This window comes from Astatotilapia calliptera, chromosome 20 (assembly GCF_964374335.1).
Source record: "Astatotilapia calliptera chromosome 20, fAstCal68.1, whole genome shotgun sequence".
NCBI lineage: Eukaryota > Metazoa > Chordata > Actinopteri > Cichliformes > Cichlidae > Astatotilapia > Astatotilapia calliptera.
This window is the reverse complement of record NC_137441.1, coordinates 29,766,173-29,783,829: the sequence shown is the minus strand read 5'-3', so window position 1 is coordinate 29,783,829 and position 17,657 is coordinate 29,766,173. Positions and strand designations below refer to the sequence as shown.

At 40.4% G+C, this 17,657-nt stretch overlaps 1 protein-coding gene across 2 annotated transcripts in view; it reads left to right on the top strand.

Moving 5' to 3' along the window:
• sema3bl (sema domain, immunoglobulin domain (Ig), short basic domain, secreted, (semaphorin) 3bl) overlaps positions 1-17,657 on the top strand; it is a 59,823-nt gene that overhangs the window by 25,573 nt on the left and 16,593 nt on the right. For both annotated transcript variants that reach the window (XM_026153636.2, XM_026153635.2), the window contains exons 4-7: positions 5,898-6,017; positions 14,750-14,840; positions 16,830-16,946; positions 17,134-17,276. In XM_026153636.2, the coding sequence (XP_026009421.2) occupies positions 5,898-6,017; positions 14,750-14,840; positions 16,830-16,946; positions 17,134-17,276 (471 nt within the window). The remainder of the gene's footprint in view (positions 1-5,897; positions 6,018-14,749; positions 14,841-16,829; positions 16,947-17,133; positions 17,277-17,657) is intronic.

Genomic DNA, 17,657 nt, shown 5'->3' with positions numbered 1-17,657 from the left:
TGTGTTATGAAGGGAGGAGCAGAGCGTTCCTCTAGGGCTACTAAGTGTGCAGTAAATGGGATAGCTTGACAGTTTGGTGCCATGTTGTGTTGTGCTGACACTGCAGTTTCCTGCCTTAAGGCAAGTCATATTTTGCCTTAAAAGATAGTAAACTATTAAAAGTAAGCATTTTAATGAGTTAGGAACCAAACAAGTTTCTCTGTATTGAAGTCTACATCAGAGGGAAGTTGAGGGAAAAGATTTTTGTTGTTCATTAGAGCTCTTAATAAAGACTTCAGTGAAGGATGCCAGGGAAGTAGGAATATAGAGAGGTAGGAGGAGAAGGAGGAGGGAAAAACATAGTGATTTACTATCTGGGTGCTGACACAGAAGCCTAAAGCTGGAAGGACATTTCTCATCCACATATATGTGTTTAAACCTATAGTCAACTACCTACAGTCAAGGAAATGTAGCACTCGGGTTTAACATTGGGTTTAAAAATGAAAACATATCAGTATGTTATTAATATTAGGAAAATGTCCATTATGAAATCTATTTATTTTGAAAATGATCCTAAACTAAAGCATTATTGCATAAATATAAACATGAAATATGTGACTGAATGTAACACATCTTTAATAAGAAGAGTCAATACATTTTAACATAGAAAAATGGGATCTCCACAGTCCACAGACATGCAGTTCAAAGGGTTAGATTAGCTGGTGATTTTAGATTGTTCACATTGTGACTGTGAGTGTGAACAGTTGTCTGTCTCTCCGTGTTTCTGCTCAACTAAACATTTGATTTTTTTAAATTGAAAGGAAGGAAGTCATAAGTTACGATGATAGAAGTCATAAACTGGTTTCAGAGCTGATCCTGGCAAAGTTTATTGGATTTAAAAATCTGACTGGCAGCAGGACACATGAGCTGCTAACAATCATCTTTAAATACAAAAGAAAAATGATGACAGAGGAAATTAACAATAATATATCAAACTGAATTTGATTGAAATAAAGAAAAGATTATTTCAAGCAAGAAAGCTTATTATCCAAATGGCATCATGTCATAAGTTCTAAGCAACTTTAGATCAACTCAGTGCTTTTTTGGAAGGAAGGATGTAAGGAAGTAGGAAAGAAAGGACTGGAGGAAGGAAGGAGGCAAGTTTATTAGAGTGTGGTTGATTTAATGAGACATCGTTGCATTTGGTTCCAGTTGGAGAAGCAAATGGTACTGTTGGTTAACACACACACTCAGACACACACAAACACACGCCAAAATGAACACATAGTGTAAGAGTTATAAAAGCACAGCAATTTTTGTACCCTTTTGTGCTTATGGCAAGGAGTTTGACAGCCCCTCCATCTGGAAGTGGTTAGATATTATGTGTGTGTCTGTAAGTATGTGTAGTCTCTGTGTTTGAAGTGGCAGGTGTGTCATGGGTGTCTTATATCACCTTTATTAGGTGTTTCCTCTACAGGCCGCTCATACGGTGCTGGATGTGTGTGCGCTACTGTACTCTCTTTAGTGGAGAAGTGATGTCACGATCCATTATTACACAGGTCTGAAAACCAGCTGTGTGAAACTTTACCTTACTGGTACCAAAGGAGCCGTATTGATTGTGTGTTTCCCTACACGGGAAATAAATTGAGATATTTGACAGTTTTTGTTAAACTGCACCGCCACCTTTATGCATTCCTTCACATATCTCCTTTACTGTGTGTTTCTGGGCTTTTTTTGGTGTCAAATGAGATGGATTACTGCGGCGTCCTATATAATCTACAAAGCAAAAGACATACACACTGAACACACACACACACAGGCGCATGTGTTACAACTTATACGGTTATTGTCAGAAAGCGATAAAGGTTGAAAGGTGAAAGGTCTTTGGACTTTAGTGTGTGGCTGTTTGGTGATTTAGGGAGAAAGGTCCAATCACACTGAGGAAAATCAGGTTAAAAATACAGTTCATAATTTATAGAGAATGTATTTTAATCTTTGGAATAATCCTTGTTACACAAAGTAAAAAAAGCAATGAAATGCAGTTTTCCTTCTCAGCACATTGCAGTAGAATGAATATCTTCAGCATCCACATCCTGACATCATGACACTGAAACTCGGTGGAAATAAATAAATGTGTTTATCTTATCTCCTTAATGAAAGTCTGTCTCCATACTGTTCTACTGACACGTGCCTACCACCTAAAACATGTTGTTACTGATAGTGTTTCCTCCCAGAATCACAACCTCATGGCCTTCACCACCATTAATCACAGCTCACACAAATAAATACCAGGCAGAAGGGAAGGGAGGCGGACAGCAGCTTCTGCTAAACATGTAGTGTCTTGTTTTAAATTTTCCTCCATTTGCTGCTGGGTTGATGATCAAATCAATTCATCGCTGCCAGGAATTGTCACAGTGTTGTTCCTATGGTGCACAAACAAAGCTTTCCAGGGATTAAATCACTGAGATCAAGAACACGGGTGTTAGGATTGCAAAGTTGACATCTGAGCGTGCATATTTGAAGCATGAATTCTTTATGTAGGCTCCAAAAATCAATTGTGCACTCACTGCTCTGCTTTTTTTCTTTAATGGCAGCCCTGATAGTGTCAGTATTCCAACATTTCTTGTAGAAAGACCTGATTATGTCAAGATCCCAAGCATAAAGAATTCTGGGTTTTAAAAAATAAATAAACGTTTGATAAATAATGCGCTCAGACTCCCAAGCTATGATAACATCAAAGCCTTTGGCCTCCAGATTGGAGCTTCTGCAAAAGCTCCTCTCGATTGCGTTTCATTGTTTGTGTTAATATAAATCTCAATAAGATGCACCAAATGTCTGTAACTGTTCAGAATGACTTTTAAGTTCTCCAAGAAGCCACAAAGGTCTCCACACAGGAGTTTCGTGTCTTGACTGAGTGCTTTCATTGCTCAATCGAGAAAAGTCGTTTCTTTGAGGATCAAACAGCAACTGAGACCAAAGACTTGAACACACCATTCAGCTGTCCAGCTTTGAACTGCCTGCACAGTGTTTTTGTGTGTCTGTATTTATGTAGGAGGTCCTGTTCACTGTAGCGTTATACATGCGCATATTTGTGTGCATGTGTGTGCGTGCGTGTGCGTGTGTACAAATGTGTTGGTCCTCACTTCCTGTTAGTATTACAGAATAACAGATTTCTTTCTGTTGAACATTGGCTGTTTATACTGGAAACTGCTCTCCATGTTCAAACCTGCCTCTCCCTACCCGGGTCAGTCATCCTCAAACATATTTGGCTGCTGCTGGAGCTTTCTCTGTGGTTTGCTCCATGTTAGCTGTAGCTTTGTGTTCCAAGGACACGGGTAATTAATGGACCAGTGACCGCAAAATTAAATTTCTCCAATCAGCATCTCACTGGTGCCTCAAACTTTCAAGCAGTCCTCCTCAAATGTGATCCCCTCTTCCAAAATGAGGTATTATTGGCAAAAAAATAACCCTGGACGACCACACAGTGCATAACTGACCTTCCAGGATTAAACATAATAGCAAAGTACATGCCACAATAAGCCCAGGAGATACATTTCTGATTGCAATTCTATCTTTTAGTTAGTTTAAACATAGTTGGTCTCCATTCACCTTTCTTTGTTTCTTCAACTTCTGTTTTTTTACTTCAAATTGACTGAAAAATATGTTAAATATAGCAAAATATGTTAAATATAGTATATTGTGCACACTACAAGTAGGAAGGTAGATGTCAAATAAAACTAAGAAAAGGTTTCTCTTTCCAGTAGCACCCTGCAAATGTTTCACTGTCACTTTGAAATCTTGTACTATTAATGAAAGTAAACTGCTTTACTCCTGTATGATCCAAATTAATAACCTTATTCAGTGGGAAAAGAGGTTTAGTGCTGCAAATTGCAAAGCTCTGCCAGAGATTTGGCAGGGATCTTATTTGCCTATGTTAATGATACTTTTGTCTCAGAGCAAAAGATTAAAAGGTCACTGTCTAAAATGCTGTACATTCTTCTTTCCAAATACCAGGTTACACAAATGTGGTTTCTGTGGGTAATTTCAGATCTTTAAGTGTGGAAGCACTGTTGCTGAGAACACATTTTGGAGGGCGGCAACCTTCTCTTGTTAATTAAAGGTTAATACGAGCACATTACATGCTTTTGTTTTCACCATCTTGCCCTAACCATGACTTTTTATGTGGTAAATTTCAGCCCTGGCCGTTGTTACGACTACTCCCCGAGATCTCCCAGTGAGACAAAACCAGATTTAGTAATCAAACATCTTCATTTTCTGTTAAACACCACTCCCTTTATTGCCACTTAATCCCAGTAAGCCCACACAGAACTGTGAAACCAAACGTCCCAGAGTGGGAGAGACATATTTCCTCTTTTCAACATTTCAATTCGCTCTTTTCTCAGGGCCACACAGATCTTCAGATGACTGCCCGAGTACAAGCACAGAAACGCAGGAGGGGAAGGTTTCTACTCATTTCCAATAGGCTACGTGGGCTGTGCTGTTTGTCTTCTTACAACCACAAAATTAAATTTACGTCTTAATTTTGTCCCTTTAGAAGACGATTCCAACAGGCTGGAGATAAATTATAAGCAAGTAAAACAACACTAATTTAGGATAAATAACTGAGGGGACGCGGTGTCCGAAAACCTTTAAAAGCTATGCCAAACTGGCTCAATGATATCCCATCATCCTCACTGGAAACAGAATGTTTGAAATCTAGACGCTTGTACATCGAAAAACCAGTAGTACATTTAGATTTGCTGAAAACATTTTTAATATAAATGCGTTTTCTGTTTTTCACTTGCCTGGTTTTGTTTGAAACACAGAAATTATCCAGTGGAGGAGAGTAATATAATGATGTAAACTGTTTCTCTTATTGCAGTGACATGGTTTACATCAGGTCTGCAACGAAGCACTCGGGGAAACGATCAGAGGCGGTTTCAGGTCCAACTGCAGCATCGAGAGGGACAGGGGCCAAATGCACAGCATGGCAGATTTACTCGACACATGCACTTGTAAAAACACAAAGACTAGCAAATGCACACATGTGGAGATCAAGATGGCACACGCAGATAGACACACAACACACAAAAACCTTCACCAACACTCTAGTATCTAACTCTCAGTCAAGCACGCTTATGCAGACACAGACACACACACACACACACACACTTTAGGCACTGATTGTGCAGATGACTTTGACCTGCGAGTGATCGCTGCCCGATCCTTTCTTTCCTCAGGCTGACACCCGTTTTGTCTGCTGCTTTGTTACACAAAGGAAAGAGGAAGTAGTCATGCCCTCTGCTTCCTCTGCAACTCTGTGTATCATAAAAAGGTCTTAATACTCATTTCCTTAGTCACTACTTCTATTGTTCCTGTCATGTGTCACCAATTTCTGTTTTTAGGACCTTTAACTTGAATTTCTTCTGAATTTCCTTCAGTTACAGACTGCCTGATAAAGCAGGAGCAGCTTCTAGTCTTCCTTTCCGATTTGATCTCTTCCTGATTCTATATTTTTTCTCTTCTCTTTCTTGTTGCTGTTGTCAAAAGTTGAATTTAGATTTATTGCTGAACTCTTCATCTTATCCTCTACATAACCACAAACGTTTTATACCAAACCACCAGAATTATCTACCACATTTTAACACGGGCTCCCAGGATTTTCTTGGGTTTCATGAGTTCCTTTGACCTGAATATGATGAATTTCCTTCTTTATCATCGCTTTGGCGAACATCCAAAAATCACAGATACCACTCCTGGATGGAGGCTATCACATTTCATCTTTCTCAGGGCTCAGGACAACATTTGGTATCAATAAGCTTGTTGGTTTCTCTTTGGTACCCTCAGCTTGTCTGCAGTTTGTTAACATATTTGAAATACAGATTTTTAACCTGACTGTGTGTTTGTGTGCTTTGCAGACAGAGTGTGCCAACTTTGTTCGCCTGCTGCAGCCCTACAATCGTACGCACCTCCTGGCTTGTGGCACTGGTGCCTTCCAGCCCATGTGTGCCTTCATCTATGTCGGGCACAGAGGAGAGGTAAGAAGGGTTTAAGATGGGCTGCGGGTGGTGGTGGTGGCTGTGGGCTGCTACTGCTTCTTATAGAACTCTGGACATCTGCAGATTGTCTTGGGCAGCTGATTATCTGACTGCATCCACCATTCAGCAGAAAATAGAAAAACATGCACTGACAATCAGTTACCTAAATACAGCCACAAACCCCTCAAAACACAGACATGCAAACACATATATCAGCTGGGGTTGCTGATGAAAGCTCTGTGGTGTGCAGCTGTCACGGTTGTGGGAAACTCCTATTTTAGTGTGAACTGCACTCACTCTGCATTTTTGGGAACTGTAAATTATACATGCTTTTTATGCACTGTGTAGTTATTAGCAGTTTGAGCTGCAACTTTAGAAACTCTGAATATATATTTCACATCACAATTTAATAAGAGCCTGACTTCTCACCTCCACATAACTGACCAATCACAGCACTGAATGCTGTAACGCACTCTGGCAGGTTACGCTGAGAACTTTTATTGCTTCTCTCTCTTTTTAAAATACACATACAAAAACACTTTACTGATCGCTAATTTGTTTATATGCACATGCAGCGGGCATGGATCAATATATTTCATTACACTGACCTACATTTCAGCTCTACTTTTTACGTTTTCTTTGACGTCCACTAAAAGTCTTCTGCCTGGGGTGCATACGTAGCTGTTGCAATGAAATGTAAAGCCTCAGTGGACGAGTCTGTGGCCACACAAAAATTGGCAGGCATGTGGAGGTCCACCAACCATTTTGCGCACCGTGTGATGATGAAATTTATATCATTTGGACCCAAGAAGACCCCAGCAGACTCACAAGTACAGAAAGTATAATCAAGGCTTAAGTCGGACATATAAAGATACAATTGGCCTGAATTTTCCTGGAAATGACTGTCGATGATGTATATTTTGAGACTGCTGAAAGACAGTAATATACAATCAAACCACCAAGCTAAATAGTAAGAGAGTTCAAAAAGATGGGTGTTACTTTCTGCACACTTTTCCATTGGTCATCAAACATATTGTCCAGTGACTCTTAAAATGTTCATTTGAAATTAATTTGTCAATACTAAGTAAATGAACACTGACTAAAGGCCAGTTAATCAAAAATTTACAGTTGACATGATAATGAAAGGTAGGTGGCCTTACTACTTCTCAGTAGAAAAGCATGGCACCATACAAAAGAAATAGTGTATATGTATGAGATGATACAAGGAACGACTGGGTGGCCTCAAAGCTGTGGAGGAAATCAGTCTAATGGAGCAAATGGGGTTGGTGCCAATGTGGCTTTTCAGAAAAACACAGTTCAGACTGACTGGGGTCTGTGCACAGATCCCTGAGGTTCAATGTTAATTCTCTACAGGCAGCTCTACCATGAGTTTTTCTGCAGGCCACTCAGCCGCAGCATTAAACCCTCTATACATCTTTTCAAATGCACAGGCTGGCTCTCAGATGCTCAGCTGAGTGGAAACCTCTGCAGACTCTCAGACTTGGAGCCACTTAAAGGACAAGAATGTATGAATGGAGCTATTAAGACAGACTCTCTTTAACGGCACTTGAACAGATCCTTGCCCAGTGTGCTGCCCTGTAGGGCCCAGCAGGAGAGGGTCAGTCTTTAGGGAAGGGGGGAGGTGGATGTTGGCAAAGCGCTCTGTTAGGGAAATGAGACAGTGGGATGGGAGAGTGCCAACCTTGTAGAATGTGTGTTGATTTGTGTGTGTGGCTTGTGTGTGCATATAAAGCACAGGAAGTGCATTTTTCCTTTTCTGTTATGGATTTAGGTGCTTGACACAGCGTGTGTTCTCCTTAGCGGTGTCATTTTCTTCCTCCCCCCTGATCTGTCATCCCGAGTGTGGTTTTTGAACTCTGGGTTTTATGGCACATCATGGAAAATGGAATACATATTTCTCTGTTCATGTTAAATAATTTAGCTCAGAGACAATATACTGTGGTCTGCGTGGCTCAAAACTGGGGAAACAAACACTGGAGATAGAAACAGTTCAGCAGAATCCTTGTTAAGGGTTGCGATGCATTTGGGAGCAGAGCAGAAATGTAGGCCACATGTTTTAAACTGCAGCCTCCTGGGAAGTGCAGGAGTTTCTGCCCCCAGTGCAACTAAGCAACACACTTGAACTCAGCACTTCTTAGTAAGCGGTTATGGGTTTTTTTTCCTGCAGGAATGATTCAGATAGCCAGTTACGAAACTACAGGGACTGTAGGTGTCATTTTTTTTGTTAAAGTGCATTGAATCATCTGTTGCTATCCAGTTTAAGATGATGAAGGTGGTGCACCTGTCTTTGCAATCATTGCTCCTTCTGTTTTATTTGCCCCACGGGATGCACTTTGTGATAGGATAGTTGTGTTTGCACACGTATGTGTGTCTGCCCAGGTGTGTATTTAATGAGCGGAACAGCCTGCAACAGTCGTATGGATGTCAAAAAACAAATCACTTCTTCTCTCCTAAAATATATCATGACGCCAGCTGCTCTCCAGCTTGCGTGTCTGTCTAAAACCACCACTCAGACTACAAGTGTTTCCTGTCAGGTAGTCAGCGAGTCCGGCTGAATGGACAGCACCAAAGAGAGCCTGTCCATTTATATAACCAATTGTAAACTGGTGGAGAAAACACACCCATTTGAGTGCTTGACCTCTCCCAGGAACTGAGGCGGCAGGCTCTCAGTTCCTGGACTCTGGGTGGGATGACCTTTGACCTCATAGGTGTTTCATCTCAGTTAGGGGGCACATACATACTCTTTCTATCGCTCCAGTGGCACCCCATTCTCTCCCTCTTCTCTTTTTCTTGGTGCCACTTTGTTGCCTGACTGTCAACAATGTTTTATGCAAAAATTTCAACATGTTGTGAGAAAATATTTGATTCATTTTACAACAGCTGGCTCTCAGTGGAATAAAATGCACTGTCAGACAGTGTTTTGACTAAATCTATTAGTATTGGACATGCTGTTATTGCCTTTTGGTGTTAGCCAAGCCCAACTGTATTTCATACTTTTATTCAAAGATGAAAACAAAGAATTGGATTTGGAAACATTCTGGTCAACGATCCCACCAGTGTAACCTCATGATTGGCCGTGTCAGTAATGTTCATATTTCTTGGAGGTCAGGCGTGTCTTAGACAACATTTAAAAACCACTAAAAGCATTTTTTATGCTCATGTGCAATGAGATTAAGTTTCATCGGGCCATTCAAGAAGAACTCGTGTGTCGCGTTCCTTGCTTCAGAAAAATGACCCATGATTTAGTGAATTATCATCAGTTAAGAGCATCATAATCCCCATTAAATGAACCTCTAATTTTTGTCTCAGGTCTGTGTGTCTTTGTCTCCCCCTTCTCTCTCTCCCTTACTCCCCCACACTTAAAGACTAACATAAACTGAAGTCCCCCCCGGTGAGTGACACAGCTTGCCTGGGCAGCGTCATAGATGTGAAAATAAACCAACATGTTACAGTGACGACATAAAGATACAAGACCACACACACACACAGACACGGGCACACACTTATACGCACACATAGAAGCCATCAAAACAAATAACACCAGCTAAAACATAAATATGTGGACAGGGAGACAGAAACACAAGCAAACATTCAAACATAAAAAAGTTCAATGTATATGTGCAGATACAGGGAGTTAAAGCAAGCTTCATTGATCCTGAAGGTCCATTTTTCAGTTAAAGCTGACTTTTACTTAAGATTTGTGTTTTGTGGAGCTTAAAAAAATAAACTTGCTTAGTAAGGAATTTGCTAAATCATTTCCGCTCGCCATCATGGCCTAAAAAGAGTTATTTTTCATGTCCGTTGGGAAAAATAGTAAATGCCTGTCAGTGTAACAGCACTGCAAGTGAACTAAAAAGCTTGAAAGCATGATGAAAAATTGATTCCTTGTAAATCACCTGTTCTAGTCTTCTCATGTGTGTTGCCTTTGGATCAGACTCTTCACTAGAGCTCTTTAAGTGAAAGCTAAATTTACTGCCTGTGCTTTTTCTGCTCATTTTGCCCCATTTGTCTCATTTTAATTGGTAGTTTACATCAACTTTAACTGTAATAATTGCTATAATTGTAGGCAATAGCTCTCGTTCCGTCTATCCTTGTGTCTTTATTTTTTTTTTGCTTTATCTTCCCCGCTTGTCTTCTAATCTCCCTTCATTCTCAGACTGTTTCTCTTTGGCTGACGAATATTCAGTAATTTTCAAAAGCAAATAAAACCAGAAAAGATAAATTCGAAAACAGAAGAGGAATGAAAGGCAACAAAAGATGAAATGGGAGAGTGTGATTCCCATGCTTACTTCCCCCAGAGGGAGAGTTGAATAGTGAGAGAGGAAGCCCAGTCATTATTTGACTGGACAGAGGGGACATAGCCAAGTACAACATGGTGTCACATGAGGTCTGCTAGTTGTCCAAGATGTTTGAAGCGAGACCAAACACTTTTAGACGTTAAGTGTTTTATACAGCTCTGTGTCGCAAAATTTTATCTGATGTTAAATAATAAACCCCGGACAAGTCAAATAAACTTGATGATTCAATGTCCAGGACAGATGATTTTATGTTTTAATGTGGCGTCACTTCTTCAAAACATTTATAACAATCAAGGACAAAATGGGATTTTTTTTTTCCTTTGTTTATCTTAATGGGACAGATGATCTAATTCAAACTGAAAGTCAAATTTTTGTTCCTGTCTGTTATTTTTGCATGCAGCCTATTATTTTATTCTTAGGATTAGGATCAGAATGAAAAATCCCAAAGAGACACTATCCATTCATTTAACTGGTGGAGAAAACACACCCATTTGTGTCGTCAACCTGACAAAGAAAGGATTGTAAAAATATGGGAGGTTGAAGGCGTTCAGTCTGAAATGTCTTGTAAAAGTTAAATGGTAAGTAACAGTGTAGATGCAGTCACCAACCTAGAAGTTGAATCAAAATTAAAATCCTCCAAAAGGTTTCAACAGCACACAAACACCGTGAACAGGTCCAGTTTAATCACTTTAAGTAGTGTTGAAGCCTGTGAGATGCTAATTGAGACACTTGTCAATGATTGCATCACAGAAAAATGTCACCCATTTCAGAGTCATTACAAAGGCAGAAACTCTCATAACCACTGAAGCCACAGAACAGAAGGAGCTAAGCGACCTGTGTATGCACTGGAAGATACAGAGATCTATACTATATGAAGAAATGACCAAATCCAGTAGTACAGACCTTTTGTTTAAGGCAGGCTGTAACGATCCTTTTTAATGCTGAAAGTTGGACATCTTAACATGTGAGTTTATGGGGGTTTTGGAGCCAGCCTCAAATGGCAAGTAGAGGAACTGCGCTTATTTCAACACTTCATTTTTCAGCTTCAGACGTTGCCCCTTGGTTGTAACCAGTAGTTGGTTTCACATTCCCAACAATAAGAGCAATAGAGTTGTTTTTACTAGACAAGTCGGGCCCTATATTTATGAATGCAACTTTGTCATTCATTGAATTCTGGTTTACTGTAGTTGCTGTCAGCAATGAAAACGCACATATCCATATTACTGCTAACATTACTCACAAAATATTAGCCCCCTAAGTGGTCAAACCACCAAAACAGCTGGAACAGAAAACACCTGGATATACTGCTAATAGCAAAGTTGTGTTCACTGTCTTGTGAATCCCAGCACCTCATTTATAAGAAGGTGGGTCAGTCTTTAACATTGAATCTGCAGTCTCTCTTTTAGTCCGCTGATTAAGGGTGAACATTGTTTTCAGTATTAGTTTTAATTTAAAGGTTAAATAATCCGCTGGATGGAGGTTAATGAATAAACTAAATAAATGAAGTTTTCCGCATGTTAAATTACACAAATGGAAGTGTGTGCCTGTGTCAGTAGTCACTTGTCTTGCTGGTCTTGTAGCGGGGGTCCGATGTGTTTTGCTTGGCACAGCTGTGTGTAAAGTGGCCTGGATGTTTCTCTCTCCCTGTATCACGGCACTTCTGTGTATTTGTTTTGGCAAAGTATGGGCAAAGTGACTCTGACAGTCTAATCAGCTGAACAGGCAGCTGCGCCATTCCTTTGGATCACAATGAGATAACACAGACGCACACATGCAAACACCCCGAAAGCCGCACCGACTCGTATTTGCTGCACAAGTGCACAGCGGAAAGACTGCATATAGAAATGCAAAACACACACGCACACTCAAACACACACACACACACACACATATGTGCACACATGTGAGTGAAGAGGTGCCGAAAGGATAAGGATGACTAATGAATGAGCTAAACGACCTGTGCATGCATGAGAGGAGACGAAGAGCAGAAAGCAGCTGGAAATGAGAAAAAATGCAACACAGAAAGAGTCAAAGTGGTGGAGGAAAGGGTTTACTGTATGACATAATGAACTAATTAAACAATACATTTACACAAAAGGTTCTGCTCTTTTGCTATAAAGTTATTGACATATGAAAGTTTTTGAATAAAAATTGTCACGGTGTGGATAAAATCTGGTCAAAATGACAAATGAAGCCCTCATAAATCCCGCTTGTGTAGTACTGGAAGAATTAAAGAGTTCTATTCTCATACAGGGCAAGACATGAATCAGATTACTTTTAACTTCTCCTCGTAATCTAAAAAACTGATGAAGTGTGAATTCTGTGCATATGCCTGCCCTTCAACACCTTTAAAAGTCATTCAAACCAAAAATCTACATGTAGATTAAATGAAAAAGTTTGTGCATTAAATTTGAAGTGTGAAGAAATTTGACGTGTCCGTGATATTTGGCACTTATTACTGCCCGGGTGACACACTGTGTGTGGGCGTATTTGCTGTCCACTGTGTTTCTTACAGTATTTTTATCAAGCCTACTTCAATGTCATCATCTCCCCTGTGATCTCTGCTCAGTCAAAGCCTCGCCCACCTTGTAACAATGCTCCATTGTTTATTACAGGAACAAAGACTGAGACGGACAAAGTTCACTGTAAGGACACTTAAATCAGTAACATGCACTTGCATTAAACCAGAGGTCCTACTGCTGCTCTTGTCACCTTCTATTCCCCTTTTTTTTCCTGGAAGTTGACTGCATTTGGAATTGATCACATGCAGGCGTCTCTGGCAAACACAGACTGGTACACTGGTGTCACTGAAGTGGAAATTCAAAGACAGAAAAACACAAGGCCTTTTGTCCACAATGACCCTTTTTTAAGTGGACACATCACACAATCCAAAGATACAGTATGGCCAGTATTTGTCAGGTGAACTTTACAAAAGGGTAAAGGACAAAGAAGCCTTCTGTGTGAGGCTTTTTTAATTGCTTCCTTACTCCGCTCTGCCAGAGTAAGAAAAGTAGAATTTAAATGCAGTTTCACGTAAAATGGACGTCAGCGGGGAATGTGAATTTATGTTAACTTGGCAGGCAAGAACTGGATTATAAAACCTAAAATATATTCTTCACCTGGACGCACTGAAGGACGAACCTGTAAAATCATGTCTCCATCCATTTCTATTCAGCATACTCAAATTATACTGCCAGGTTGGGGGGGGGGGGGGAATCCCTTTACCTGTGTTTAGCTTTAATTTTGACAAAAGCACAGAAAGGTAAGTGACAGCTATGTAAGTGTGGCTCATTTTCAGCATGTCATGAAACCCCCAAAATCCCATCAAACCCCAGGTCATTTGCATCAAATGTGCTCCATCAGATACCTTGGGGTGTTGTCACGGTGCACACACGATGCTTTGCTTCTGCCTTTTTGGAGACAGGCTTTGATTTTGACTGAATTAACAGACTTTTTAGCCAAACAAAACAAAGGTAAGCAGTAAATCTGTAGTGGGTCAGATAACAACTTGATTTCATCACAAAGTTCAGCCATTGTCCCAACATGCAATATAGAGTGATGTCACATTCATACTTCCTACATTTTTCCAGCACAGACTGTTTTTGGAGTGAGCGAAGGAGCTGATGTGGCTGCAGACTCTTGTCGCCTTGTTTCAGACTATTGTGGGTGGTGCTGAAAACAGCAGTTGCTGTGCAGCAAGATATGCTGCTGTTATGAAAATAAATGAAATAGGAAAGGTTTGAATGAACATGGTGTACGGTTCAGTCTATCATCTGGCCACAGACTCAAAAAACTGTTTATATTTACATGTCATGAATTTGGCTGTATATTTTTGCTTGTTTTTTCCCTGCAGAGTATGTGTTGACTGAGATTTATGATCTCAGGATTGAAGCACTTTTTTTTTTATTGTTGACAAAGTTTGTATTTTAAGTCGATTTAATAAGTGTTTTACGGACTCCCCCCCCCCCCCCACACACACACACACACACACACACTTATTACCCTCCTGGCTCTTCGAAATCCACAGCTCTAAGGAATAATCTGCACTGGGAACAGGGTGGGAAATTTTTCTGAACCCTGGCAACTGCTCTGATCCTGCATTTCCTCTTATCTCAGACAGCGCCGTCAGTCTCAGACAGTCGCCGGGTTCGCTGAAAGGACAAATAAATGTAACACCCGGTGAAACTAAAACCAGCCCATGGTCTCTTTTATTTGTGTCGACAATGGAACAGAGGGGAAGAACAATGGCCTTTCAGTTATTAAAAAATTAACCCTTTATACAAGATCCAATTTGCTCTGCTATGGAGACATACCTGCTGAGCTTTTCCTCAGAATCAGAAAAAATAAACACTGATACATTATATCAGCTATACTTAAGGAATTAAACACTAACTGAGTGTCTTCCTTCCCCAGCACGTGTTCACAATGGACCCTCTAAATGTGGAAAATGGAAGAGGAAGAGTTCCACATGACCCCAGCTTCCCCTTCGCCAGCACCTTCAGTGGTATGTCCCGTATTGTTTGGCCTACATTTCTAAACAGCTTCCTGAGTGGTTTATGAAGCCATATGGCGAGGGCACCCGTTTAAGATTCATTAGATGTTTTGTCGTACAGCAATAACGCTGACATATTCCAAACATTTAAAACACAGACTGCTCTGGCACGTGTCAATTCCCCTTTTCCTTTTCCTGTTTACTGTCTGCCTCTCTGCTGTCAGAGTAAAGGTAAACATGTCAAAAAAGAGAGAGTAGGTTAAAGACCCAGTAGGGGGTGTTCTAGCCGTCATCATTTTCCGTCAAAGGGGTTGCACAACAAAATATCAATTTCATAAGCCTCTGTGGCACAGCTGTTAATTCATTTGCCGCATCTGACTATTTAACCCCCCACCCCCCGGACAAGGTTGAAAAGTTCTGGGTGTTTCTCTCTAAATGTCACGAGGTATTTACTGGGGCTTGTGAAATAACGCTGATTTATGCCAATGACACACAATCCCAGGATCCACTAAGGGTGGAAATATATATAGTGTGTGTGTGCACGTATACATCCCTTTCTGGCTCCACAGCTGGGCGCTTTCAGCATCAGAATTCATCCCTCAGTGCACTGTAATTGGCAGGAAGACCGCAAATTAGAGCCAAATAGTAGTTTGGACATCTGCAGTGATACTGCAGCGGTCACATGCATACAGAAAAAGAGACACAAAAGCATTTGTCATAGAAATAGTAACAGATAAAGACGAAAGCATACTGTACATGCTGGTAGAGGCTCATAATTTGTTAAAGGTTTAGGATTCATCATCAATTTGAATGGTAAAATCTAAAAAATGCAGTCAGCAAATCTCCAGCTCCACTCTGGGTCAGCAAGGATGTGTTTGATGACAGACTGAATTCAGACTCTTGTTACGGGACTGAATTTGACTTTCAGTTTGTCTGCTGGCCTCAGTGATCATTAGTGGTCAAAACCACAAGGTTTTGTTATGCATGTTTTCTTCTTCGCCTTAAAGCTTCTTCTTTTGTGTCCCTAAAGCCATAACCAAATACTGAAAGAAAGAAACAACAAATACACATACAGAGCTTCGACCGACACTCTGCAGCCCTGGATGAGAAAGATAAAGAGAAACAGAGACGCTGAGAATGAAACAATAAAAACCTGATGAAAATCCTCTTCATCAGTTATCAACTCAATGATCTCTCCTCCTCAGTTTTAGGATCTTTTCCCAACATGCGCAAACCTCAATTCCCCACGACCTGTCAGCAAGCATTATGTTGTCCGTGCGTTTATATTTGCACGTTTAATTATGTCTTACCACATAGGTTTGACTGCATGGGTGTCTCGCTGTACGGTAAAGAAGTATCTGTGCATTTCTAATACCATTATCATGGCCAAATAAAATAAGAAGAATTAATTTTCCCTTTCCACAAGGTCACATGAGAACAGTCTGTCACCAGATTGAGTTTCTACACCAGCTGGGAAAAATTAAAAACAGTTGTGTTTTTGAAAACAACCCAGCTTCACTATGAAAAACTCACTCTTATAATTCTTCATTATGTGATAGTTGCAGTGGGTTGTTTTATAGGCATTTGGGGTCGCTGTCTTGTCTTGTGACCGATAACCTCCAACAGCTGAGGATTTCCCAAAATATATTGTGAAAAATGTGCTGGAAGAGGGATTTTGTTATTTATCTCCATTTGCAAGAATTTTCAGAGTGGCTGAAAGTTAAAGTTGGTCCACTACTGATGGTCTCAGTGGAGGATGCTTAAGTTTCAAATTACACTCCCTGTGTGTTCTGTGTTGGGTTTGTTCATTTTCTTCTTTCCTGTCCTGCATCTATGTTCTTCATTTAACTAAACCTCAAACTCACCCATTATTTTTGGCTGCCTTTCCTTTTTTATTTACTAATTACCCTCTTTTTACATTCTTGCAACCATTTTCTGTAAACTCTCCTCTTCTCATCATCTTTTTCCCCCTTCTTTTAAACATTTCCTGTCTCTCTGTAGGTGGGGAGCTGTATACAGGACTGACAGCAGATTTCCTGGGAAGAGACTCTGTGATATTCAGAAGTATGGGTGGTCGCTCCACAATGAGGACAGAGACTGACCAGAAACTCCTTCATGGTAATGTTTCACTCTTTCCCGAGCGTTTCTACAATACAAGACAATGTTAAGTCAACAAGAAGTACAAACAAACAACAGCAAGTCTGTTAGAAATATGCAAAATTTTACTATAAAGATGCTGAAATAAAGATCAAAGTGATTTACTCATACTCCCACATGCGACTCTTTTCCATCTTCAACCTTGCAGATCCCAAGTTCATTGCAGCCCACCTCATCCCGGATAATGATGACAGAGACAATGATAAGGTGTATTTCTTCTTCACTGAGAAGGCCACAGAGGCTGGAGAAACAGAGGGGGCCATACACACACGAGTTGGACGAGTGTGTGCGGTAAGATGCTCCATAATGCTTTTTATATTTGATGTAAATCTTTCCTTTAAGGTTTAGAATTTAAATTGTAAAAGCCACATCAATTGAGCTCGTTGTGCACAGACCCAGGCTTTTCACTATGTGTGTGTTTATTATTAATCTCTGTCTCTCTTCCACGGTGGGTTTTTGCCCTATCTTCCTCCCCTCACCCTTAACCGGTTGTGGCAGATGGCCGCCACACCTTCAGCCTGGCTTTGCTGGAGGTTTCTTCCTGCTAACAGGGAGTTTTTCCTTCCCACTGTCATCAAGTGCTTGCTCATAGCGGGGACATTTAAATGTTGGGGTTTTCTATTGGTTATTATTGTACGGCCTTTACCTTAAAATATAAAGTGCTTTGTTGAT